This window comes from Sturnira hondurensis, unplaced genomic scaffold (assembly GCF_014824575.4).
Source record: "Sturnira hondurensis isolate 20B ecotype Veracruz unplaced genomic scaffold, ASM1482457v3 Scaffold0020119, whole genome shotgun sequence".
Classification (NCBI taxonomy): domain Eukaryota; kingdom Metazoa; phylum Chordata; class Mammalia; order Chiroptera; family Phyllostomidae; genus Sturnira; species Sturnira hondurensis.
The window spans coordinates 4,419,700-4,445,666 of record NW_028092750.1 but is presented as its reverse complement, the minus strand read 5'-3'; the positions used below and the strand labels follow the sequence as shown (position 1 = coordinate 4,445,666).

Sequence of the window (25,967 nt, the reverse complement as noted above, 5' to 3'; positions counted from 1 at the left end):
CGGTTTTCCATTTTTAAAAAACTGAGATACAATTCACATCACACAAAATTCGCCATTTTAAAATGCATAATTCAGTGGCATTTAGTTCACTCACAATGTTGTAGAACCATCACCTCTATCTAGTTCCAAAGACTTTTCATTCCCCCCAAAAGAGACCCCATTCCCATGAGCAGTCACTCCCCACCCCCTCCCTCAGCCCCAGCAACCACTGACAGTTCACGTGAACGGAACCATATAACGCGTGGCCCTTTGTGTCTTTTTTTTTCATGTTTTAAAGAATTATTTTAAGAATATACCTTCAGGTGATGATATTTTTTAAAGATTTTATTTATTGCCCTGGCTGGTGTGGCTCAGTTGGCTGGGCATCGTCCCCCAAAACTGAAAGGTCACTGGTTCGATTCCCAGTTAAGACATGTGCCTGGGTCGCAGGTTCGGTCCTCAGTAGGGGCACTTTAGGAAGGCAGCCAATCGATGTTTTTCTTTCACATCAATGTTTCTCTCCTTCTCTATGTCCCTCCCTTCCCCTCTATCTAAAATCAAAAGCAAAAATATTTTTTAAAAATATTTTATTAATTTATTTTTAGAGAGAGGGGAAAGGAGGGAGAAAGAGAGAAAAAAACATCAAAGGTTGCCTCTCCTTCTATGTGCCCTGAACTTGGAACCCAGGCCTGTGCCCTGACCGGGAATTGAACTACCGACCTTGCAGTTTGCAGAACGATGCCCAACCAACTGAGCCACACCAGTCAGGGCTTTTTTTGTTTGGTTTTGGTTACCTGAATTTTCTAACTTTTCCCCTTAGTGATTACGGATCCTTTCTGTTAAATTTTTAAAATTTATTTATTTATTTTTCTATCCTTACTTGAGGATATGTTCACTTATGGGAGAGAGAGAGAGAGACAACGACTGGTTGTCACACCTCACCCACCACCTGCACGCACTCCCTGGGTGATTCCCCAATGAACTGAGCCACCCGCCCTGGTTAAGAATCTTTTTTTAAATAACAGAAACCAACCCTGCCTCACCTTCTGCCCGGAGGAGGTGGGGACACCCTGGAAAGGCCTCAGGCTTGGAGTCCTCAGCCCATACTTTGGGTCCAGAGCAGTTTGGGAGACACCTCAGGCCCTCCTCACAGGGATCTCAGATCCCCCTAGTGGAGTCCCCAGGGGTGAGAATGGGCCACTCAGTCAGAGTAGCATGTCTCCCAAAGAAGGAGCATTTTGGGGTCCGGGCACCCCCCCCCCAGTGCCCACCACACAGGGATCCTTGGAAAGAAGAAATCGTGTTGCCTGTGGAGTGACACCCATCATGCTGTACAGTCAGCCACCCCAAGGCCCCCAAGATCCCTGACACCCCTCCACCAATTGTGTGACCACACTTTACCCCAAGCTGCTTCCATGTCACAGGTGACTGAAGCCATATCACAGGCCTGCCCGGGGTGAGTGGGCCTGCGCTCAGGTCCTAGCCAGTATTGACCCACTGGGCAGCCCTCAGGAAGGGACGCCTCTCTGTGGGCCTCACATTGCTGTTCTGTGAGTGAGGTGGGTATGAAATGCAGAGCAGCTGGCACAGACCTGGAAACATGCCCTGGGGAAGTGTAGGGAAATGGACGGCACTGTAGGTCTGTCGTCACAAGTAGCCACATCTGCTTCCCAGGGTCCCAGGGCCCAGGAGGGTAAGATGCCATCCTACGTGGTCTGCTGTGAGATCCCCGGAGTGCCCTCTACCTTCCCTGGACTGGCTTTCTGAGCAGTCACAACTACGCAGAGCCTGGCTGGTGACAGCCCAGAGCCAGCCCCCCAGCTCCAGAATGATTTGCTAAATTTAACCTCTGGGGCTAATTTTAATCCCTGGCTGGAATCGGGCGAGTTCCCACGACTGGGATGTGTTGCTCTCGCGCTGATGGGTCCCTGGGGGCAGACAGGGGCACTGGTCCGGAGGTCCCAGTGCCAAGATGACTCCGGAAATGCCCCCCACGCCTAGGGTCCCATGGGAACACGGGACTTGAACCTGAGAATCTGGGCCTGGAATATCCGACTTCTCAGCCTGTCCCCATTTTAGACAAGGACATCCTTGCTATGGCAGGGGACACATAATGGGGGAGCCCCAAGAGCCAAAAGGTCAAGGGGGTCTCTCTGAACTGAGACCCAGGAGCCAAGACAGGAAATGAGCTGCAGACAGAAGGAACAGCAGGTGCACATGCCCTGAGGGGGGGCGAGTGACAAGGCAACAAGGGTGGAGCTCGGCTGGGGGGAGAGGTGGCAGAGGCAGGGCCACTCTGGGTCCTCTGAGCTGTGGGGAACGGCTGAGAGTTTGAGTCTAAGGGTGACGGAGAGCCATGGGAGGGGCTGAGTAAGAAGGGACAAAGTCTGATTTACCGTTGGTATGTTTTTCTATGGCTGCCATGGGGAGGGGGTGCGGGGTAGAGATGGCAGGAAGCTGGAGGGGAGGCCAGGGTTGCATCCACCTGGGCAGAGACTCGGGGTAAAGTCATTGTACTCCAGGGTTCCTTGGGTCCTCCAGAAGGCACCAGGTCCTCCGCTATTTCTGGGGCCAGGCCCGACAGGCACCAATGGGCTCACACAGGGGTTTGATTCCTCTGACTCTCAATGACCCTGGAATCCCCAGTCCTCACCCAGGAATGAAACTTGTCCCCAGCTTTGGCCCCTGAGGGATCAACCCAACAGAAAGCTTTGATTTGACCCTCCCTGCTCACACACTCTTCATGGCTCCCTATTGCCATCAGGAGAAAGTTTCAGTTCCCAGCCTGGCCCTGCCCATCAGCCGCTGCCCACCTTCCTCTGCCTTCACTAGGCTATCTCTGCCTGGAAAGCCTTTTAGCACCTTCTTCACCTGCCCAACTTTTTTTTTTTAAGATTTTACTATTTAGCCCTGGCTGGTGTGGCTCAGTGGATTGAGTGCTGGCCTGTGAACCAAAGGGTCACTGGTTCGATTCCCAGTCAGGGCACATGCCTGAATTGTGAGCTAGGTCCCCAGTGTCGGGTGTGCGGAAGGCAACTACACATCGATGTTTCTCTCCCTCCCTTTCTCCCTTCTTTCCTCTCTCTAAAAATAAATAAATAAAATCTTTTAAAAAGTTTAAATTAAATTTTAAAAAATGATAAATCTTCTATATATTTAAAATGGTTTTATTTCTTTATTTCTTTAGAGAGAAGGGAAGGGAGGGAGAAAGAGAGGGAGAGAAATAGCATTGTGAGAGAGAGAGACACCCATTGGCTGCCTCTCAAATGTGCCTAGACAATGGACTGAACCCACAACCTAAGCATGTGTCCTGACCAGAAATTAAACCGATAACCCTTCACTTTGCAGAATGACACCCAAGCAACTGAGCTACACTGATCAGGGCTCTTGGCCATCTTCTTCATGCTTCAAATGGCAGCTCAAAAAATCTGTCCCTCCAGGAAGCCACCCCTGCCCTCAGTCTGGACTGCAACAGCCCCATCCTTCCTTTCAGTTTTGACCCCAAGGGGCTGGGAATGTGTATACCCAGCTCCGGTTCCTCCAGACTGGAAACCCCTCAGGATAAGATATAGGGTGGCTGAGTAGATTCGGTGAATAGAGCAGGTCAAAGGAGACACGTCTGAACTCCCCACAGCTTCCCTCAACAACTTCCTCTCAGACTCCCCCAGCTAACTCCCTACCCAGAAATACACGCGCATGCAAATCCAACCACTGAGTGGACCTGTCTCAGGCCCAGGTGTGAAGGGCCAGCCAAGGAATGTGGGGGTGGAAGGCCCAGGGTGTGCATATATATTTGTACTTACATGCAAATCCCCACCCCGAGCCGCAGACAAACCAGCGGCCAGTTCTCCAGATGTTGGCGTGATCGGAACTGCTGGGGGGAGGTGGTGGTGGTTGCTGAATGTGCCAGGCACGAGAAGGGAGGCTGAGGTTTGGGGAAGCCTCTTCTGTGCACCCCCCACACCAACATCTAGTCAGAAAGCAGAAAGGCTGTGGCATCTGCCCAGCAGAGAGGCAGAGAGATGGACCCATCGACAGGGAATGGAGGGTCATGAGAAATCCAAGAGGGCATCTCAGAGGAAGAAGCATGTATTTGGGCCTCAGTGGAGAGACTGAATGGGATCCTGAGCAAACAGGCAGTGAGGTGGGCATCTGAAGCTGAGACAGCAGCCCCTCCCCACCCCTTTCTTTGTACCCTCATGCTTCATTTGTTAAGATCAACCATGTCCCAATCACTGTGATAAAAGAACCTCATGAGAAGTAGAGAGTAGACCGGCGGTCACAGATGGCTAGAAAAGTGACCTATCATAAAAATACAACAGGCTCAGATGGTTTTATGACTGTTTTACCAAACCTTACAGGACAGGAAAGTGCAATGTTATCTAAACTAACTTAGACCTTTGAAAACAATAGGAACTGCCCAGGTCCAAAAAGAATGAAGTATTGACTACAAAAAATGGCATTGTTAGCCAGGGATTTCGAGAAAGACCTATCTGAAAAGAAGACATTTGAGCCGAGACCCGGAGCATAAGAGACAGTCAAATGTGAAGGCAGAGAGTCAGTGGTGGGAAGAGCTGGGGGAGGGTGGTCCCGTCCAGGGAACTGCAGGGGCCAAAGTCAGAATGATGGTGAGTTTAGCGTTTTGAAAAAAATCAAAGAAGCCCGTATGGCTTGACAGTGTGGCAAAGGGAAGAAGCAAGGAGGATGGTGGTGGGGAGGATTGAGGGGTTGGGTCATGTAGGTATTTGTGGGCTTTGTGCTGAGGCCAATGGGAAGACACGGAGAGTTTGGGGACAGGGCAGAGTTGGGATATTTTTTTAGTTTTAAAAATCCCCTAGCACTCTCATGTGCTGCTGGTGGGAGAAGGAGGTACAGCCACTGTGGAAAACTGGCTTTTACTAAACATCAGCATATATCTGCCCTGGGACCTTCGGTATTCACCCAAGAGAAATGAGTCTGTGCTTTACCAAAGGACACAGACAAGAGTGTTCTCAGCAGCTTCATTTATCATAGCCCCAAACAGGAAACGACCCAAATGCCCTCAATGGAAGAACTAGTAAATACTTTCTGGTAGTTTCTACAATGGACTACCACATAGCACAGAGAAAAGGATGCACTCAAGCCCCGCACAGCCACCTGGGGGATCTCCCAGACCTGTGCCAGTGCCAGACCCCACAGAGGAGACAGGCGGTGTGAGTCCACTACATGACGTTTCAGAACAGGCGGAGTGCGCTTGTGGACGCCTGCTGGCACAGCGGCCGCGAGGGCAGGTGCTGTGACAGGGCAGCGGGGCTCCTGGGGCCGCGGGTGTTCTGTGCTCTGGTTCAAGGTCTGGGCACAGAGATATGTTCAGTTTGTGCACATTCGTTAGTTCCACTCAAAATGATTGCTATGACTTAATTCTATCAAATTTCTTTTTTTTTAAAAGCTCCTGCCTGCTCCTGGCTACCATGGGGAGCGATGTCCGGCTAGGCAGGAGTGAGGTGACAGGAAGAGTCTAGGGCAGGTACTCAGGCTAGAGACGGGGCCCCGAACTGAGATGGGGATGCAGGTGGGCAGAAGTGCACAGACCAGCACTTGATAGAGGGGACAGGACACACTGATAGCACATGCCTGGGGAGGTAGGGGAGTAGTCCAGGGTCCCTGGCCTGAACACTATGCCGGGAGGCACTGGGGATATGAAGGAAGATTTTCATAAGTTTCTGGAGTATCATCAACTCTCTATGTTGAGACATGTGGTCACTAAGTCAATTGACAAACATCTCTGGGGTCCTTCAGGCCTGACTGTCACTTCCTGGCCTGGTGAGGCCCCTTAGACCCCTGATGATAGAAATGGGAGCTGAAATGAATGTCACCCTCCCACTGACCCTCTTCTCTGGCTTCGCTCCATGGAGGACTCAGTTTTCTCACCTGTAAATGGGAGTAAGAATTCTTCTTCCACCAGCTGGGGAGGAGGGGGGTGGGGAAAGTGTCTCTCAGCCTTGTCTTGTGGCCTCTCAGAAGTCAGGAAGACTGCACCTTGGGACCGGGGACACTGAATCAGCATGCCATCTTGCAAGATCATGGCTAAAAGCACAGGACACGCTTGGCAACATCAAACCCCCATTTCCTCCCCTATAAAATCTGTCTCAGAACCATGGCCTCAAAGGCTTTGCAGTGAGTGCTTGAGAGAAGAGATCAGGAACGAATCAAGTTCCTCTTCTTGTCTCCCAGTGGGACTCTAATAGGGGGGATGAGCGACAGCATGCTGCCAGACCCCTGAGCCCAGAGGCTGCACAGCTTGCTGGGGACCCAGGCCGGGAAGGGAGGGTAGGAAAGGAGAAGTGAGAGGCAGGTGGGTGGTGGGGGGAGGTGAGGGTGCACAGGGACTCGGCGAAGCGGGGAGGGGGCGCTGCTCCTGGGCTGCTGCAGCGAATCAGGCCAGGGGCCTGCCTCATGCAACTCAGGCGGTGGTTTCATCACCTGCTCCCCAAGTACCTCATTACTGGCGACAGGAAGAGCCCCTTGGAAAGCCAGGACCCCCCCACCCTTGAGGGCTCTAGTGGCTCTGACCCCAGTTGCCCATGACCCCCCCTTCCAGCTAGGACCTGAGCCTGCCTCCTCCCTGGGGCCTGGAAGGTGGCACCTCAGATTGGGGGCACTGTGTGTGACCTAAGGGCCAGCTCAGCCCACAGCAGCCCCTGGAGCCCCATCCCTGTCCTTGGGGATGAGGTGGGCTCCAACAGTGTCTCCCTTGTGGCCAAAATACTCTGGGCCTCAGTTTTGTCTCCTGGAAAATGGGGAGTCAGGGGTGCCTGAGTTGAGGGGTGCCTGAGTTGAGGGGGGCTTCAGATGTAGGTGCTCCATAGACACTGTTTTTCTTCTTCCCCTGTCACTGGGCCCTGCCCTTGGATTGCTGCTCCTCGGCAGGAAGTGAGGGCACTGGGCCCAGTGTGAGGGCTCCAGGCAGATGGAAGAAGGCTGGGAAACAGCGGGTGGGGAGGTCCTACTCTTCAGACGGACTGATGAAGCAGGGGTAGGAAGATTCCCCTAAATATATGCAGAGCCCCAAGTGCCCCCCAAAAGAAATCCACAGGTGCCTAAAACACACAGATTCCCAGAAACATGTGTCACCCAAACTCATGTGGATTCTGCATACAAAATACCCCAAAACATGCAGTCTGCAGTACACACATACCCCCCAAAACCACATAACTCTGCAAAAGCCCACATCCCCCAAACACAGATCCCCCAACACACATAGACTTATGCCTCCAGCACATGCCAATCCCTCAAAGGCACACAGACCTCCAAATACATGCAAATACCCCCAAACACACCAGGCCCCCCAACAACATGCAGACCCTCAGAGCTCCCCAGACACATGCAGCCACCAAGCTGGTCCCCCATAATGTGCAGGCCCCCAGACACAGGTCAGGCCTCTTCCCTACAATGGTGTCACCCACCCTCTGGCTTCCTGAGGCAAGATAGTCAGCACCCCTAAAGAGCTGGGGGTCTGAGGGTAGGGCATATCACCCATATGCAGCTCTGAATTCCAGAAGCTCAGAATATTCCATATGGAGAAGACCCCTTAGGGGGGTCCCTTTGTCCCTACTTCCCTCTGGCACCCATGGGGAAACTGACACCCACTGGGACTCACCTTCATAGACCCTTCCCCAGGCCTGCTCCCTGGAGGGCCCACTGTGGCCATGCACTGAGAGGTGAAGGCTGCAGCTGTGCACCTGGCCAGACCAGGGTTCAAATTCTGGCTCCACCACAAACTCATTGCCTGAAGTGCTCTAAGACTCAGTTTCCCTGTTTGTACAATGGGCACCCGTGAGCTCCTCCTACACCTTGTCCCTACTCTTGGGGAGGCCTCCAGCACCAGCACATTCTCAGACCACCTCTGTCCCTTTCCAGGCACCTGACACACCAACCCCAGATAGCCCTTCCACTTTCCCAGAGCCCAGGCTGTGCCCTCCCCCTGGAATGCCCAGGTCTGAGTGGCTGTCCGTTGAGGCCTGGCAGAAACCCCTGCTTCTGGAAGCACCAGTTTCCCCAGGCAGGATCCCTCTCTCCCCGCAGCACTTAGCCCTAATGGATACTTTGGTGCTTCTTCATTGCTTTCTTCAACAATAGTGTGTCGTGCCCACCCACCCCCCCGCCCCCAGCCCCATGAGGATTTCTACTCTGTGAGGGCAAGGATGGCCTCCTCCGCACCGGGCATACAGCAGGCTCCCAGTCACCCTTCCCAAATGAATGAGCAAACACTGACTTTGCAAATGGAAGAAACATTAGCAACTGTTTCAGTTTTCTTTTAAACACCTTGTGACCCACAAAACACATTTGAGGCTCCCATCTGGCCCACGGACCTCCAGTTTGAAATCCCTGCTCTGAAGAGCCAACTGCACAGAAGCCTACTGGGTGGCATTTGTGCTCCTCTCAGGCCGAGGGACTGACCCTGCTAGGGTCCCACGGCCACATCGGAAGAAACCACGTCCCAAGGACGTGCAGGCCCAGCTTAGCACATGCTCACCTGACACTGAGCCGGCTTCTCTGTCACAGACAATGCAAATGGAGGCCTGCTGCCCCATCCAATCTCCTGAGGGACTTGGGATCCTGACTCCTGGGGCCAGAGAGACTCTACATTCAGAACCCAACGCTGCTGTCCAAGGCAGATTGGAGCCCAGAGCCACCCAAGGCCCCCAGCAAGGTCCCCAAAGCCGCAATGCAGCTGCAGGAACAGCCCAAATTTTCCCTCTCTTTGTTCCAGAGAAAGATTTCCCCGTGGGGGCCCCAGAAATTCATCCCCAGAGGCCCAGGCCTCCCTGTCTGGGAAATTAGCACATCTGTCAATGCTGGGCAGAAGGGATTCAGCCCACAACCCCACAGACTCAAGACACAGTCAGCAGGGACTCCAAGACAGGGCCTTGGGACATCCCTGGGCCCCATTCTATTCCCATAAATGTCTGAGAGCCCACCAGGTGCCAGGGGACACAAGGGTAGGGAGAGGACAAATTCAGCCTGGCCTCCCCCATTGCCGAGTCTTGTGGGGGAGGTAGGAACAGACATACAACTGTGTCAGGGACAGAGGTCTTTAAGAAAAAATTCAACAGGGGGGGAGGCAGTGGGTGGTGCTTGTAGGAGCTGCTTTGAACAGAGGGTCCAGAACGGCTTTTCTGAAAAGGAGGGAGCCTCAAGGATGAGAGGACACCAGCCATGTAGGTCTGTGGGGGACAGACAGCTTCGTGGAAGGAATGGTAGGTACAAAGACCCTGAGCAGGAATGTGCTAAAAAGGTTCCAGGTGCAGGGGAAGCTGGTGTGGCTGGAACAGGGCAAGTGAGAGGCAGATGGAGACCAAAGAGGGCACAGAGGCTGCAAGGGGCCTGGGGGATCAGGGTAGGAGCATGGACTATAGAGCAATGGGGAGCCGTGAAGGGTGTGTGAGGGAGGGAGTGCTGCAGTCTGATTCAGGATTTCCAGCAGAACAAGTGGCTGCAGTGGGGAGGAGCCTTGTGTGGGCGGGAGGCCAGGACAGCATCCATCAGGAGACAGGGAGGGCTGTGGGTGTGGAAAGTGGACAACACAGTCCTGCGCCTACAGCCGTGGTTCATTGTGCCAACCAGTCTTGATTACTCCCTTCTAAGGTCCCCACTTTGACCCTGGGTGAAGCTCAGCCTGGAGAACAGGCCAGTGAAGCCATTGGACCTGAGGTCTCTTTGGCCCTCGACGGAGAATGGGGTGGGGTGGACCTGGATGGGGTGGCTCTGCATGGGGCTCTTAGGCACCTCTGCTTGGTCACAGTTCAGATGGCACCTCATGCCTGGGCCCACACACCACCTCATTTATACACATGGCCCACCTGACCCACAGACAGCCCAGTGAAGCGGAGATAGCCGCCCTGTTTTACACAGGAGGAAGCGGGCTTCTTCCCAGGGCCACAGGGCAAGACCCCTCAGATCTCTACTCAAGCCTGGTCTTGTACCGCAGGGTTGTCCTGTGGCCAGCCCGTCTGGGAAGTGGGCCTGGGCACCACTGCGATCTGAGACACTTGTTCCTAAGCCTGGGGTGACGGGGCAGCCTCACAAATCCCCGTCATACACATCCAGAGAGATACTTTTCAGAGCTCAGAAACGGGACCCAACCTCTGTGTATATACCTCACGGACTGGGCTGCGACGAGCTCTCACCCCAAATGGGATCCCAGGTGTATGATAAATGCTCTCTGAAAAGTCACATTTGTCTCCAGATGCATGTGCCTCAAATCTTCCAGAAGCCCAAACACCTAACATGTCTACGTTCATTGCGTCTGAGTTGAGGTTATAAATGATTTTAATTCCCTTTTTCCTTTTAATTTCTATTTTTCAGGTATCTGCCTGGTTGGGTCATCAGAGATGGGAGGGAAGTAAGATGGAGCTTAAATGCCAGGGCACAGGGGCAGCCACAGAGCTCAGAGAGGGGCAGCCACCTGTCTGAGGCCACACAGAGAGCTGGAGCCCCTCACTCCTAGCTTTTCTTCTCTCAGGGTCTGGGGGTCCATCTTGTGTTCCATCCTTTCTCTGAGATGCCTGGGTGTCTGTACCTGGCCTCAGTCCTTCCTCCAGCAAAGTGGAGACTTCAGATCAGATAATCAGCTTCCAGCTCTCCTGGGTGAGACCCCGGGGCCCTGAATATCCAGAAATGTCATTCCCTGTAAGCCAAGGTTCACTCCTCAGCTCACACAGGTGATAGGAGGCAGGCATGGGACAGGAGAGGGTGGGCCTGACTTCAAACCCCACACACCAGTCCTTCTGAGTCTAAATACTTTTTTGGAACTTAGTTCCTTTACCCTAAGAGTCTTAGAGTTCTTGTACCCAGATGCCAAAGAGCCACAGGTCCCAACATCCCCCAGGGAGGATTTCTTGGTCAGGCTAGGCAGGAGGCTTCAGCTAATTCTGACTTCTCAAGTCTGCAGTTGGGGGCTGGGGGTGACCAGGGACCCCAGTTGCTGACCAATATCTGAGAAAGGTAGAGAGAGGGGAACCATTACCATGAAAGTAAGAGCCGCAAGTTTGTCAGGTGGTGAATATTGTTCCTATACCCATGTCCCACACGGGGACACTCAGGCACAAAGAAAGTGGTAGCCCCCCTTAAAGGAGCTGTGACCCACCACCTCAGGGTTCTGTGCCTACCCCATGGGCAGGCACCCTGTGGGTCCAGCAGAGGCCCCACTTTTGTTGCATGAGGCATAGACCACAAGGGGAAGGTGACGGTCATAGCAGTCACAGGCACACAGAGATGGTCACACCACACTTGGCTCTGGGGCCGTGACACATGAGGGTACACCCACAGCAGGAAGGCATGGGGTTGTGCACAGGAGCCTCAAGGGCACAAAAAGGGGTATGCTTCAGGAGAGGAGGACACTGCAGCCCACAGACCAAACACACAGGTCACAGACATCTGACAGGGAGTCTGGCACCCCAACTTTGGACACACAACTCCTCCTCAGCTGACATCAAAATCCTCAGACACATGCCCCTTGGACACACAACCTCTCAGAAACACAACCCTAGGACTCACAACCCCTCCGACACACCCTGCCCTTCAGGCTCACCCCCCTCGGATTCACACATACCCGACTCACTCATACCCTTTGGACACACAACTCCTTGGACTCACAACCCCAGGACGCACACCGGTTAGACATAGAACTTTCGATGCACAGCAGCACACTCAGACCTCCAAACGCAGCCCAGCCCACAGATGACATTCAAAGGACACCGCACGAGCCTTGTCCCGACGCCACACGCACCTGCTCTGTCCGCCTGGACCCTCGGACGAGCGCACGAAACTGCAGCAGCCCGCAGAGCGCCCGGTACTCCACGGCCACAGGTGCTTTGAGAGCCGCGGCCCTGCCCCCAGGAGCTGATTGGGCGGGATGATACATTTGCATAGAGGGCGGGCACTTGGGCGTGGCCCCGCTTCGGGACCTGGAGGCAGACTGGGAAGGACCAGTAGAGCTGAGAGTAATGAGGGAGAGGGACGCGGGGAAGGGGTTGCAACAGACCTGCCAGACTTTCCCCGCCTGCACTGGGTTCCCTTGACCCTACTGTGATTCTGACCCTAATTCAGACCCTGTCTTTAATCACAGCCAGCCCCAACACTAGCCTTACTCCATCCTGAGTAAAATATAAATCAGTCCCTGGTGGCCCCAGTAACAGAGCCCTTCTCAAAGCCGACATTGACCCTTGGTCTCACCAAAAGGAGGGACTACAGAAAGGGGTTCTGGAGTCATCTGTGTGACCTTGTCCATCTGTAGATGGGTGACAGACCCTCGACTGATGGACACCCTCCTCCACTTCAAAGTGCAGCCAATGGGGGCTTCTAGGACTGGGCCCCACCCCAGGCCTCTAAATCCACATCTTCCCTGGGATCCCAGCACTACCCAGCCAGGTCCAGGAGTGTCAGAGGTGAGTGGATCAATGTGAAAGAGTTACAGGATGAAGATAATGCTGGACTCCGTGATCCCGGAGAAGCCCCCAGTCTGGAGGGGGCAGAACAGCTGCTACACTTCCTCCAGCCCCTCAGAGTCAGGACTCGGCCAGAGGTGTCAGGAAGGACTTCCCAGAAAAAGGGATAATTTGTACTGTGTCTTGAAGGCTCAGTAGGAGTTTGCCACTGGAAGAAGGGTTTTCCAAGGGGGGAACAGCCTTTGCAAAGGTGCAGAGAAAGAGAGCAGAGTTTTATTTGGTGGGAGAGATGAGGAAGATGAAACCAGAGCAGGAGTAGGTGTGGCTGGGAGCCCAGGAGGAGGCTGGGAGATGGAGAGGAGGTTGTCATTTTTGGACAGATGAAGATGGGATGCAGAGCAGGAGTAGGTGTGGCTGGGAGCCCAGGAGGAGGCTGGGAGATGGAGAGGAGGTGGTCATTTTTGGACAGATGAAGATGGGATGCAGGTGGGTTACATGGCAGCCTGGTGTCCACCTCCTGAGCAGACAGCAGGAGATGGTTGTACCTCTGTACTCAGGGGTGAGCATGTGGAGGTATCATATATGGGGGACACTAAGGCAAGGAACAGGCTTGTGCTTCTTCCCATGGCTCACTTTACCCATCTGTGACATGGGCAGTTTGGACTCCTAGGCTGGGCAAAGATTTTTCCTTGGGCATAAACCCAGGGCTCACGCTGTGCCATAAGGTAGGGACCAGGGGCTCTGCCTTCCCCACCCCCACCCCCACTGCATCTCAGTGTCCAATGACAGATACTCAGGTTTCCCAAGGAAACGCTGGGGCCCAGGCCAGTCTGGGGGGCTTCTGCTTTGACTCCAAGGTTCAGAACAAGGCTTGGGGAGTGTGGAAGTGGCTGGGGAGCCCCAGGCCCCCCGAGGGCCACTCTGTTTACCTGCGGCAGCCTGCTGTCTCTGATGCAACAGGCAGGCTCTGGTTACATAAGAGCAGCAGCTGGAGCAGCTCTGGGAGCAGCAGGGGCATGGTGGGAAGGGTGGGACCCACCTCTTGCCCCCTCCCATTACTGGGACTCCCTCCTTTGTTCCTGTATCCCCATCCCATCTTCTATCATTCACATCCTGTTTCCTATAATGGCCCCTCCCTTCCCCTTGCCTCTGTTCCTATCCTATACTCTCCTCCTGTACTCTCCCCATCACTGGCTGTGTCACTCTTTGTGGACCCCTGTCCACCACTGGGAGTCAAGATTCTCAACCTCTGTCTTCTCAGATGAGGAGACACCTTAGTTACTGGAGTATGATGTTGGAGGGTGGAGGGGAGGGTTGTGAGGAGAAATGGGTGAAGAGGGTCAGGGGGAGGGATCTGAAGATGGGGGAGACAGGTGTGGGAGGGTGGTATGGTGAAGTCACCTCTCCCAAGCCCCGTTCTTCCAGATCCTCTCCCATAATGTCAAGCAGAAGGTTTTGAAAGATTCTGCATGGCAAGGATAGTGTGGTCCAGCAGGTGGGGCCTTCAGTTAAAGGATGAGGGGTCCTCATCCCAGCTCCAATGCCCGCTTTTTTTTAAAAGATTTTATTTAATAAAGATAAATAAAATTTATTTATTTATCTTTAGAGGGGAAGGGAAGGAGAGAGGGAGAGAATATCAATGTATGGTTGCCTATCGTGTGTTCCCTGCTGGGAACTGGCCTGCAACCCAGGCATGTGCCCTGACTGGGAATCGAACCGAGATACTCTGGTTCATAGGCCCGTGCTCAATCCACTGAGCTACACCAGCCAGGGCTCCAATGCCCACTTTTAATGTCCACCTTCAATGTCCCCTTCTCCAAAAGCCTTCTCTCTCCTTTTCTCATTTGGGGTTCTTCCATCCCCAGTCCAGTGCTGACCCAGTGGTTTGGGATGTCTGTGTGCAGCTGTTTCCTCTAGCCTGAGGGTTCCTTGGGGCCAGGCCCCGTGTGTGGCAGCACCAAAAGGGCATCTCCGTGGGTTTCTTGCAGAACTGGAGAGCCTGGGAGAGAGTATGAGTGGTGGAGGAGCACTGTGACCAAGTTCAGGGCATGCAGAGGCCTCACTGGGGGATATGGAGAGCTAGGAAGGGATGCACCAGGGGCAGGACCCTCAGAGCAGAACTGAAATAAAACCATGACTTGGATTAGGGGATAAGGACAAAAAGCCAAACTCAAGTCCAAGTCCCGCTTTGACCACTGCAGCCCAAATTGGGGCACTGCTGCCCTCCTGGGCCTCCTTTTACACTATCCACAGATCTGAAGGAGACTTGGGTGGGACTGGGTGGAGAAGACACACTTCACCAGGCTGGGATCCCTTCCAGATCCCCCTCACACTCATGGGTGCTAGACTCCTGCCCCAAGCGAGGCACGGGGAGCTCACTGCTTCCTTCCCAGCTGCCCTCCTTATCTTTGGGGCTCAGTTGGGAGCAAGTCCTACTGAGCAGGAAGGTCTCACCCTCTGAGGAGGAAGACCTCCAGTGCCTCTACAACGCATGGGGACAGCTGTAAGATCTTGATGAGTAGTCCAGCCTCAAGGAGATTCAGCTGGCTCTCTGAAAAATGGAATCAAGGACATATAACGAGTAAAAGGGCTAAGGGTCACAATGTGTCATCCATAGCAATGAGCTAGGCCCTCTGACTTTGACCCTTTGGAAGCCGAGTACTTGGCCAAGCCTTTGCCTCTTGCGCCCTCTGGCGACCGGCCAGGATGGGGCGTTTATGAGTGTGAAAGGGGCGGGATGATCATGCAAATTACCAGGCTTTCCCCCACCCCCTTCCCCTGCGGGCCCTTGTACTCTGGGAATCTGACTGGCCAGAGTCCTGCACGGAACTCTTTGAGAGGACTGTTAGTCTCTGGCTGAGGTTGAATCCAGGAGCTGTGGGTTGTGGGAGGCCCTCGAAAAGTCTGGGGCACCCCACAGCTGACCCCTACTACCCCACAGCGACCTTGGGATATGTGCAGTTACCTCACTTAGCTGCCTTTCTGTCCCACAGGTCTGAACCCTAGGGCCAGGGCTGCCCTGGCTTACTCACTAGGGCAACCTCTGGGCAGGCAGGGCCTGGCACACAGAGGACAGTCAATATTTCCTGGATAAATGACTGCATGGTGGACAGGCAAGAGAGACAATGTGAAGCACTGTCAGAGTAGGCAAGGAGAGCAACTGTAGGAGTCACACACCAGTCAGGGCCTCGGTGGGATGGACCTCAAACCAAGCTGGGGCAACAGGGCACCCCCAGTGCACCCTAGGAGGGGAAAGAGGACTGACTCCCATTTCCTGGTAAGTGGGAGGTGGTTCTTCCTTACCACCTCCTGTGTTCTTGAACCCTCTCCCAGGCCCTCAGGGTCTTCCACAGCCCTGATATCCCACCAGAACCCGGTCTCTGCCCTAGGTTTTCCCTGGCCCTTGCCATCCTTCTCTCCCAACCACCCACGGTGCTAAGGGAAGTATGGGGGGATCCTTCCAGAGCAGTGGGCCTGGGACCCCAAACCACCCCATTCTGATCTTCCTGACACATTTTGCAGAACACTGTGTTGGTACACAGCTGGCCTTGGAGGTGTACAGACCATGGGTCATGACTTCCCAGGCCTAGAATTCAAAGAGAGCAGTGTGGGCTCCTCTGTAGTTAGCATAGACTCAAAGCAACGTTGGCAAATACAGTAATTTAGGAATTAGTGTCAGGTACAGCTGGATCTAGGGTCCCATAGTAGCTTCACCATATGGCCTAAGTCCAGGATGGGTGTTTCTGCTTGAGGTAGAGTGGAGGCCAGACAGGCATGTACATGAACGTCCACCACAGCCTGCAGAGAAGGTCCTGTCCAGCCTTCCTTGCCCATATGGAGAAATGGAGGACCAGAGAGGGCCAGTTCTAGGCCCCATGTCACACAGCATGTCAGAGGCAGACTGGGACCAAACCAGGCAGGGGGTTGCTTCCTCTAGTTGTGTGACCTCATACAAGTCACACACCTCTAGGAGCCTCTTTTCCCATCTGTATTTGAGGGTGACACCCACCTTATAAGGCTGTTTAAAGATGAAAGAAGACTGTGGCAGAGCCACAAGCACAGTGTGGTCAATGGGGATTCACATAGTGGCAGTTATTGGTCCGAGGGGACATGGCTAATGTGGGGTAGGAGTCCAAGGACAACAATACCTCATCTCAGGAGGCTAGGGGCAGGAGTGAGATGACTGTGCTGGCCACACTTGCTCAGTCTGTGGTCCTTGATAGGTCTCACAAGGTTGTGTCCAAGGGTCCAACTCTGGTCTGGCCCAGGGAGGTGGGACAAGGGTCAGGGCAAGGAGGTCTGAGAGGCCTCCAGGGCTTCCAGGTGACCCCAATGAGATGATACCTGAGGCAGGGGCCTGACAGGGGTAAGGGAAGAGGAGAAGCCCCAGGACACTGGATGTCTTGGTGTGACTCTGCACTTTCAGTCATGAGTGGTGACCCTGCCTTGCCTACCTGAGCCTGTTTCCTCTTCTGTAAAATTCAGAGCTGTATGTAGGACCCTGGGAGAGGCAAGTGAAGAAAACGGCTGGGGGAGGCCAAGACTTGACCTTTTGAAAGTCACAGATGACCCCAGGGGGAGCAGCTTGGTGGGGGGCATAGTGAGAATGGAGGCTCTGAGAGAAGAATTTGGGTGGCAACTCTGGGGAAGAGCGGAGCAGGGTCTGTAGGGACAAAGGTGGGACCAGGAGGAGCATCAAGCGTTTTGCTCAGCAGGGGTACAGGAGCAGAGGGACAGCAGACTACCGAGGGTGTGGGAGTGCAGCGGAACGGTATCCTTGACGTGTAAGTGTGGGAGGGACCAAGGCTCAGGGGTTGGGACCAGGGGACACCTCAGCAGCCCCTCCCAGATATCCTCCCAGCAATCCCACATCCTGTGGGACTGCTCGCCACCCCCAGGCCCAGAGCTAGGCCTGGCACTTGGTTGGAGCTCTGACTGCACGTGTGAGAACTCTGCTCCCTCTTGGCTCTGAGGGCTGCTGCTCTAGGGACCACAGGGTCCCTGTCCATGCATCCACAACCCTCAGAGAGGGCCCCATGATACAGAGCACCATCACAACAGATCAGCAGAGGCTCTGAGAGCTCACAAGCCAGGGGCTCAGTAATTGGCCAGGATCTGTCCTGCATGAGCACAAATTAACAATATACCATGGCTGTCTTGGGGCCACGCACTCCTCACATGGCCAACCATGCCTCCCAGTACTAATGCCCTCCTGCAGTGCTCTACCATCCGGTTCTGAGCCTGGCCATATGGCTGGCTTTGGCCAACACAACATCTGCAAATGTGAAGTAAGTAGAGGCTGGAAGAGCCTGTGCCCACTGGAGCTGCCCTCCTGGTGCCCAGCCACCAGAAGCCCAGGCTGGCCTGCTGGAGTAGCTACATGGAAGTTAAGAACCGGACCCTCTGTAGTCAATGGCACCAGTCAAGAGTCAGATGTGTGAGGCCACCTCCGACTATTGGCCCCACACAACTCTGACTGCCACACAAATGGCCTCCGGCTGAGCCCAGCCCAAATCATAGAATCACAAGCAATTAGATTGGTGCTGTAAGCCACTAAATTTTGGGCTAGTTTGTCACGCAGCAGCTGACTGCTACACTTCACATCACCATATGCAGCAGTGCCCTCTCTGCCATCTGAGTCACTTCCACAGAAGAGAAAAGCAGAGGGGAGGAACTTGCTCAGGGTCACACAGCAGGTCAGCAGCGGAGTGAAGAGTTCAGAGCTGGGTAGTAACCATCATGCCGGACTCTGCCTGAGAGAAGGTGTGTAAGTAAAGCCAGCAGCTGGCATATGGCAGGGCAGGGAAATGTGGGATGCCTATGGCCTGAATAAAGGGAGATGGCAGAGAGCATGAGGGAGATGGGCTGACAATCACCCTGAGCAGCAGAGGGCACAAGGTCCCCCCCGCCCTGTATCCTCCCACTGACCAAACCATCCTACAAGCCTGAAGGATTAGATGGCATGTCTCTTTTTGGACAAATAAAGGGTGGGTTAGTTCAGAGCATGGAGGACAGAAAGGCCCCTGCTTTATTCAGCACTGACCTGGTTGGAGGGGCCAAAGCCCTCAGAGTCTCTTCTGGGATTAGGCTGAGGAGGGCGGGGACAACTCCTGGGGGCTGAAATAAAACACGGGCAATATCCGTGAGGCCAAAGTCAAAGGCCATAAAGCTGAGGTCAGAGGCCATCAGGCCTGGTCAACTAGGCTTGGAGTGTGCGTGACCCTCCCAAGACCCCTGGCCTGAGCCCACAGGGCAACCTCTGTAAAAATGGGACTAGCCACCAGCTTCAGAGGTCACGCCTGGGCTCATGCATGTCTGCACTTCAAGCCCACAGGGCTGGCAAATAGAGCTGCTGGCAGCATCTTCAGACTTTCAGAAGCACTTGGCATTTTCGCAACAACAGGCACAAGCAGGGCATCTGAAAGCACTTGGGAAACCATGAGTTCAAAGTAAAAGCTATGCTTTTTTGAGGCTCTACTGTAAGCAGGGCACTGTGCCAGGCACTTTGTGGAGTCAATTCTAATAATGCTGTCACCAAATCCATGGCACAGCAGCCAAAGCCAGTGATTACTGAATGCAAATGAACCCAGATAAACCCTTGCACACTACCCTCAGAGGGGAAACTGTTGCACATACATTTTTACAAATTCTCAAGGCTTTTTTAAAAAAAGGATTTTATTTATATTCAGAGAGGGGGAAAGGAGGAAGAAAGGGGGAGAAACACCCATATGCAAGAGAAACATGGATCAATCTTGCAACGCCCCCAACCAGGACCTGGCCCACAACTCAAGCATGTTCCCTGATGGGGAATGGAAACCATGATCTTTTGATTGGCAGGACAATGCCCAACCCACTGAGTCACACCGGTCAGCGCAAGGCTTTTGTTTTTGATAATTCTCCTGTCTTAGTTCTCATACAGAACATAGAGGTTGTCTTCTTTCTAAATAACTGGTGGAGGACAGGCAGGCCAGACCCCCAAGCTGCAGGCACCAGACACATCCCAAGGTAGACTTACAAAATGTATGTGCATGTTCAAACGCATATTTATTAAGTTATCATGAAAACAAAACCAAAAAGCACTCTTTCCCCCAAAACTCTCTTCCCAGTGTGCAAGGACTATGAGTGCTTTCATTTTTAGACCATCTGGTCTTCAGCTCAAAGCCTCCTCTAGCTCTGGAAGCACCTCCTGCTGCCCACCTCCCTGACCTCATCTCCCCCTGCTCACCCTCTGCAGCCACACCTGTCCCCTAGATGTTCCTCCAACACACCTAGCTCCCCAGCCACATGGCCTTTGTCCTCGCCACTGTCCCACTTGGAATATCATCCCGAGTCTTTCCATCATCAAGTCTTCCAGGCTTCTGCTCACAACCCCTCTGACTCATTAGAGAGGCCCCATATGCCCTTTGCACATGTCTGAAAAGCTCTGGGTCTGTTCCATGTATATCTGGTTGCTGTGTGTCCCCCTGTGAGACCACAAATGTGCCTGTCCTGGTCACCTCTCTGTCCCCAGTACCCATCCCAGGACCAGGCACACAGCAGAGCTCAGAATCTGGATACTGAGTGACTGACCCCTCCTGTCATAGGCACCAAAAGAAACGAGGAAGCCACCAGACACCATGACATGAGGAAAGGAAGCTGTCCAAGGAGCAATAAGCAGCAGATCCTCAGCTGAGGCACGAAGGACCTTACAGAGAGGAGGCTGACAGCAGCAGGGGCTTGTGGTCCCGGGAGCTACCTGTGGCCCTGGGTGGCGGCATTCATGTGGTCCCGGATGTTGATGGCCTGTTTCAGGAGACCCTCCACACTGCGGAAGTAGACGCTGCTGTCGACGAGGTTCTTCACGGCACTATAACGGGAGGGCATACCCAGTGGGCACCGCCCTGCCTCACTCACCAAGTGGAGCTCAGCAGGTACCTGGGGGATTCCGTGGGCCTCCCTGAGGGCTCATCATGAACTCAAAGTTTAGATTTTTCTGTCAAGCCTACAGGATGTTATGTGACACAGCACTGGGTGACAATTCCTGCTGCAAGGCCAGCTAATGTTCTGAAGGAGCTATAAGCATGTAAAGATAGCCTCAAAAATACCTTGCTTTCCTCTTAGATAATAATCTATTCCTGCCTCTGAAGGAAGCTTATTAGCTCTACCCAACAGCTCTGGAAGTTAGACAGAAGCAGGATAACTCATCACCATTAGGGGGCACTGCTGCAAAGCTGCACTCAGCCACCAGGTCAGCACCCCGCTGGTGAAGGTCTAGTGAAAATGTCCCTTTCGATGGCACTACAGGCAAACATTTACCAAGCCGCACGGGGCCTTGCTAATGCCAGGAAGTCGCCCGTGTATCACCATCTTCAGTAAAAGTAAAAGTGCTGTTTTAAAGTCCTTGTACTAAAGAAGAAAAATCACTTCTATGTATTATCAGGGAGGGATGTGCTTGAAAACTGCAATGAGATCAAGGAGAAGGGCGTTTGCTGTCACCCACTCTGTTAGCTTGTTCATCTTAGGCCACCAAGTGCAGTCAGCTTTTCTAGCATTCGGTTGCCCAACTTGATTAAAAAACTCACTAATGTAAGCTCACTGCTGAATAGTTTACCCCAATTTAACATCTTTCAATTTTACACAAACCATTAACACTGCATAAAGCATTTCAAACAACTAAAAGCCAAGGGCTCTTTCAGGTCCATAAAGGAAACACGTTCTTTTAGCATTGGAGAAACTCATATCTGGCTGAAGAGAAGCACCCACAACTCATGGCACACTGGCCTCCTGCCTCGTCCAACATGGTCCAGTGGAACTTTCTGGAATTTGAGACACTTTCTCTACCCACTGAGAAAGTCGCTCAGCACTTGAAGTGTGGCTAGAGAGACTGAGCAGCTGAATCTTTCATTTTATTTCATTTTAATGCATCAAAATTTAAATGTGCAGCCCTGGTGGCTCCTGCTCCTGAGTTGGACGGTGGCAGAGACTTTGGCGGAGACTTTGACACACTTGTTCTTTAGCACAGACCTTGCTGCCGAGGTCACAGCTGTCCCGGAGCTGTTCGGCAGCCCTGAGAGAGAACGTTTTTATTTCCTTTCTACTCTTCCTTGAGCTGAGGAGAGTGCCAGCAACCACCACCCTCAGGAAGACGCCATCTGTCCTAATCCTCTCCTGTCCCACAGAGGGGCTGACTGCTGACGGCAGAACACTCAGCTCAGTGGCCCTGGCAGCAGGACTTCCTGTCAAGGAACCTTCACCCACACAACAAAAACAGGCAAGCAAATCCCATGGTACCACAGATGAGAAGTGCTGGGAGTGTCCAGACTCCACTAAATGACTCATAGGTCATGCCAGGGGCAAATGGCACTGCCTAATAGAGTGGCCAAACTCCTGAGGTAAATGGAACAAGCCAGGGCATTGAATACCATTGAAAGAACCAACAAAAGCATAGGAGACGAGGAGAGCAAAGCTGCCGTGAGGCAAAGAAACACCAGCTACGGCTTTCTACCCTCAGGCATCTTTCCCTTTGGGGCAAAAAAACCAATCTGAAGATTTACACAAAATTAAACAAACAAAAAAATAAATGGTACACCCACAGCAGTATTATTCACAATAGTTAAAATGTGGAAGCAACACAAATGCCCACTGACAAATGAATGGATAAACAAAATGTGGCATTTTGCTCAGCCTTAAAAAGGAATAAAATTCCAACACATACTACAGCATGGATGAACCTTGACATTATTCGTAATGAAAGAAGACAGACACAAAAAGACAAATACTATCTTTCATGTGAGGCCCTAGAGTAGTCAAATTATAGAAACAGGAAGTAGAATGATGACTGCTAGGGTTTAGAGGAGCGGGGATGAAGCATTAGTGTTTAATGGAGACAGTCTTAATTACGCAAGATGGAAAGTTCTGGAGATGAATGGTGGTGATAGTTGTACAACAATGTGAATGTACTTAACGCCACTGAACTATGTACTTAAAAGTGGTTAAGATGATAAATTTTATAATTCCCAATCCTATTACACCCTCCCACGACAGTTGGGTCTGCGCTGAGAAGATGCTTGCTGGAGGCACACAGAGTTTAAGCAAACAGTGAGAAGTGCAGGCCTAGGCTGGAACCTGCTGTGTGGCCAGGTGAGTTGAGATCCACATGCCTCCCCACTCAGGTGGGCTCAGCAGGACAGGGCTCACCAGGGAGCTGGCCGAGACACCTCTGAATGCCCAGGAGGCGACCCTAGGTGCTCACCTGCAGGCGTACTCCACTGTGTAGATGGCTCCCTGGCTCTGCTCCTCCCACCGCTGCATGTCGGCCTGTGGGAGGTGGGGGACTGTTAGGGGGTAAGGCTGCCACTTATATCCTCCCTGCTCTCTCTGATTGAGCATCTGATCACCATGGCTGCAGAGACTGGCCCCTTCCCCTCTCTCACGAATCCAGGCTTTCTGTGAACAGTTGGCTACCATGTTTTGGGGTCTTTGCATCTGCTCTACCAGCAGGCCCTATATTGTGGTGTACAGGCCTTGTGGGAGTTGGTGGCAGGGGTGCATGCAGCTTACCTTATGCTGGGCCAGCTCTGGCAAAGAACGGCGCACATGCTCCTGTAGCCGGTACAGGGCCACAGATGGCTCATTGGCCAGGACGTAGACGCTCTCAGTGAACTTGTCTGTAACTGGGTCCAGGATTGACAGTCAGGGAATGGAAGGCGGCAGAATAAGGGAAGGGGGTGCACAGACACAAAGAGACAAAGCATAAGACTACTGATTGCTCGGCCCTGGTTGGTGTAGCTCAGTGGATTGAGCGCGGGCCTGCGAACCACACGATCGAGGTTCGATTCCCAGTCAGGGCACATGCCTAGGTTGCAGGCCAGTTCCCGGTTCCTGGACGGGGACACATGAGAGGCAACCATACATTGATATTTCTCTCTCTCTCTCTCTCTCTCTCCTTCCCTTCCCCTCTAAGATAAATAAATAAAAATATTTTTAAAAAAAAGACTACTGATTGCTCAATCTATAAGTCCAGCCAGAGTGGTGTCTGGTGCTCCCTCACCCCCAGCAGCTGGGCCAGCTGTGGCCCAGGTGATAGGCTGAAGATGGTCACAGAGGCCTCACTCATGGTATTGTCAATGCATCCAGTGAACTTGTGATCATTCCCCTCCCCAGCCCACTGGTGGTGGACACTGCTGCTGTCCTCTCGCATCCCCTCACATCCCTTTTACCCCATAAAAGGGATGGGGTAAGTAAATCTGAGATTTCTCCTTGAAAGATCTACTGGTTATTAGATCTGAAAGTGCCTGGAAGTTTCTATCTCTGGGTAGTCCTCAGCCATGATTAACCATTGAGGGGTGTGAGAGTCCATGTCCTTTGCTCTGTTGGGACAATTGAGAGGAGTGACTCATCCCCCCCAAACTCCCTTGCCAAAGCAGGCTGAGGCCTCACTCTGAAGGATTTTACCTGAGGTTGCTCCTTGCTCAGCCTCCTTTCCAGTCCTGTCCTATTTCCCTTTCTCCCCTGGTGGGCTCTCCTAGTAAGTTAATTACACCCAAATCCTCATCTCAGGGTCTGCATTCCTGGTCAGCTGGTCATCCATGCTCACCATAGGCAGATCCTTCTAGTTCTGCCACAAAACCAAGCCCACCTTCACCCATTCTTAGCACTGCACTGACTTCACTGGTCCAGGTACGGCGGCCTCCCACCTGGATGACAGACTCAGCCCCTCCTGCTCTTCCTTATTCCTGCCCCCCACCCTGCCTGACAGCAGTCCCATCTCCACACAACAGACGGAATGAACTAATGAACACATCAGATATGTCCCTTCCTTGCTTGGGATTCTCCCATGGCTCCCATCAGCCAGAGAACAAAAACTGCCTTTCTCACCATGGTCCCCTAAGGTCCTGTGTGTTCTGCCTGCCTCCATGTCCTCTTCATCTTCCATCCAGGCACAATGGCCTCCCGGCTGTTACTTGGACCCTCCCAGCACTGTCCACAAGAACTTTCTCTGATAACTGAATAGTTCTATGGTCCACACTGTCCAATATGGTAGTCACTAGCCACAGGTGGCTACTGGACACTTGAAATGCCACTAATGTGACTCAGAAACTAAATTTTTAACTTTACCTAATGTTAATTAAATACCTATAAATACTATAACCAGTAGCTACTATATTAAAGCACAGCTCTGAGCACTTTGCCACCCCAGGGCCTTTGACTCTGTTATTCCTGCCACTGACATACCCTTTTTCCCTCTGTCTTGTCTTCATTTCTCCTATCTTAGCTGAATTGTCACCTCCTGGGCAAAGCCTCCCCTGGTCATCAAGCTTAATCAGATGTCCCTCATCCTCAAAACAACAACCTTGCTCATTTCTTTTATATGTAATTCTGTTCTTTACTAGGTTATGTGTTTACAGGAAAAAATTAAAGCTTGGATTTGTGAGGGCAGGGCTTTCTCTGGGCCTGAGTTTCTTCATTTGTAAAAATGCAATGAAAACAGTATCCACCCTCCAGGTTTGCTACAGAGATGGAATCTATGCTACTGCCCAGGGCAGTATGGTTGGCAAGACAGAGAACCCTGGTGTGTCTGGGAGTCAAGGGAGGTTGTGCATGAGTCTATCCAGTGTGAATAGAGCTCAGCAGGCCAGCCTGCCCGCTCCAAACTGTATAGATTATAGCCCTGGCTGGTGTGGCTCAGTGGATTGAGCACCGGCCTACAAACCAAAAGGTCACAGGTTCGATTCCCAGTCAGGGCACACGCCTAGGTTGCCGGCCAGGTTCCCCAGATGGGGGCATGTGAGAAGCAACCAAGCAATGTATCTCTTACATATTGATGTTTCACTCCCTCTCTTTCTCCCTTCTTTCCCCTCTCTCTAAAAAATTAAGTATAATCTAACAAGCTATATAGATTATAGAACCTTTTACCCTCTTAGGTCTCCTTGTTTCAAAAATAAGCGTGTAATAATAGCTCAGTGTTGTTACAAAAGACGTGGAATTAAATGTACTTGCACCTTCTAACTAATTAACTAGAAGTAACATATGCAATTAAATAACAAAAAACTTTATAATTTAAAAAGTTTGTGCATTTTGTAATTTGTAACTATGTGCTTTATAATTTGAGTCAATGTAAACATATACAAATGCATAAATCTATATGGCAACAATACTCACAGCGATCGCCATATCCCAAGCTTTCTTCCAATGCAGTACAAATATCAGGTCATTGAATTCTCACAAACCTATGAGGGGAGGGAGGGAGACTATACTCCCCATTTTACAGATGACAAAAGTGAGGTACACGGACTTTCTGAAGGTTCCAAAACTAGTCAGCGGCCACCAGGATTCGACGGCAGTTCAATCTCTATCCCTCACATTCCTTCTCTCCTTTTGTCCGTTCCCTCCCTCCCTCTATCAGGCTGCCCCTCCGCGAGTTCCCAGGTCCTCTGTCCAGCCCTGGGCCTTGCATTACCTTTCTTCCCCTTGAGCTGCATCTCAGGTTCCTCCATGGCGACAGCCGCTCCTGAAACCTGAAAACCGGAACCGGAAGTCTGGAGGTGGTGACCGCGGCCTAAACGTTCCCCTGTGGAACAG

At 52.4% G+C, this 25,967-nt stretch overlaps 1 protein-coding gene across 9 annotated transcripts in view; it reads right to left on the bottom strand.

Annotated features, from left to right (window-relative positions):
- The window catches only part of MEF2B (myocyte enhancer factor 2B), a 30,827-nt gene extending 4,874 nt beyond the window's left edge, over positions 1-25,953 (bottom strand). For 4 of the 9 annotated variants that reach the window (XM_037029033.1, XM_037029035.1, XM_037029034.1 and 1 more), the window contains exons 1-3: positions 25,846-25,953; positions 22,947-23,059; positions 22,639-22,703 (exon numbers count right to left, since the gene is read on the bottom strand). In XM_037029033.1, coding sequence (XP_036884928.1) covers positions 22,639-22,703; positions 22,947-23,020 — 139 coding nt within the window. In that variant the 5' untranslated portion in view covers positions 23,021-23,059; positions 25,846-25,953. The other 5 variants (XM_037029037.1, XM_037029040.1, XM_037029039.1 and 2 more) reach the window with 5 other exon arrangements.
- Between the last annotated feature and the right edge of the window lie 14 nt (positions 25,954-25,967).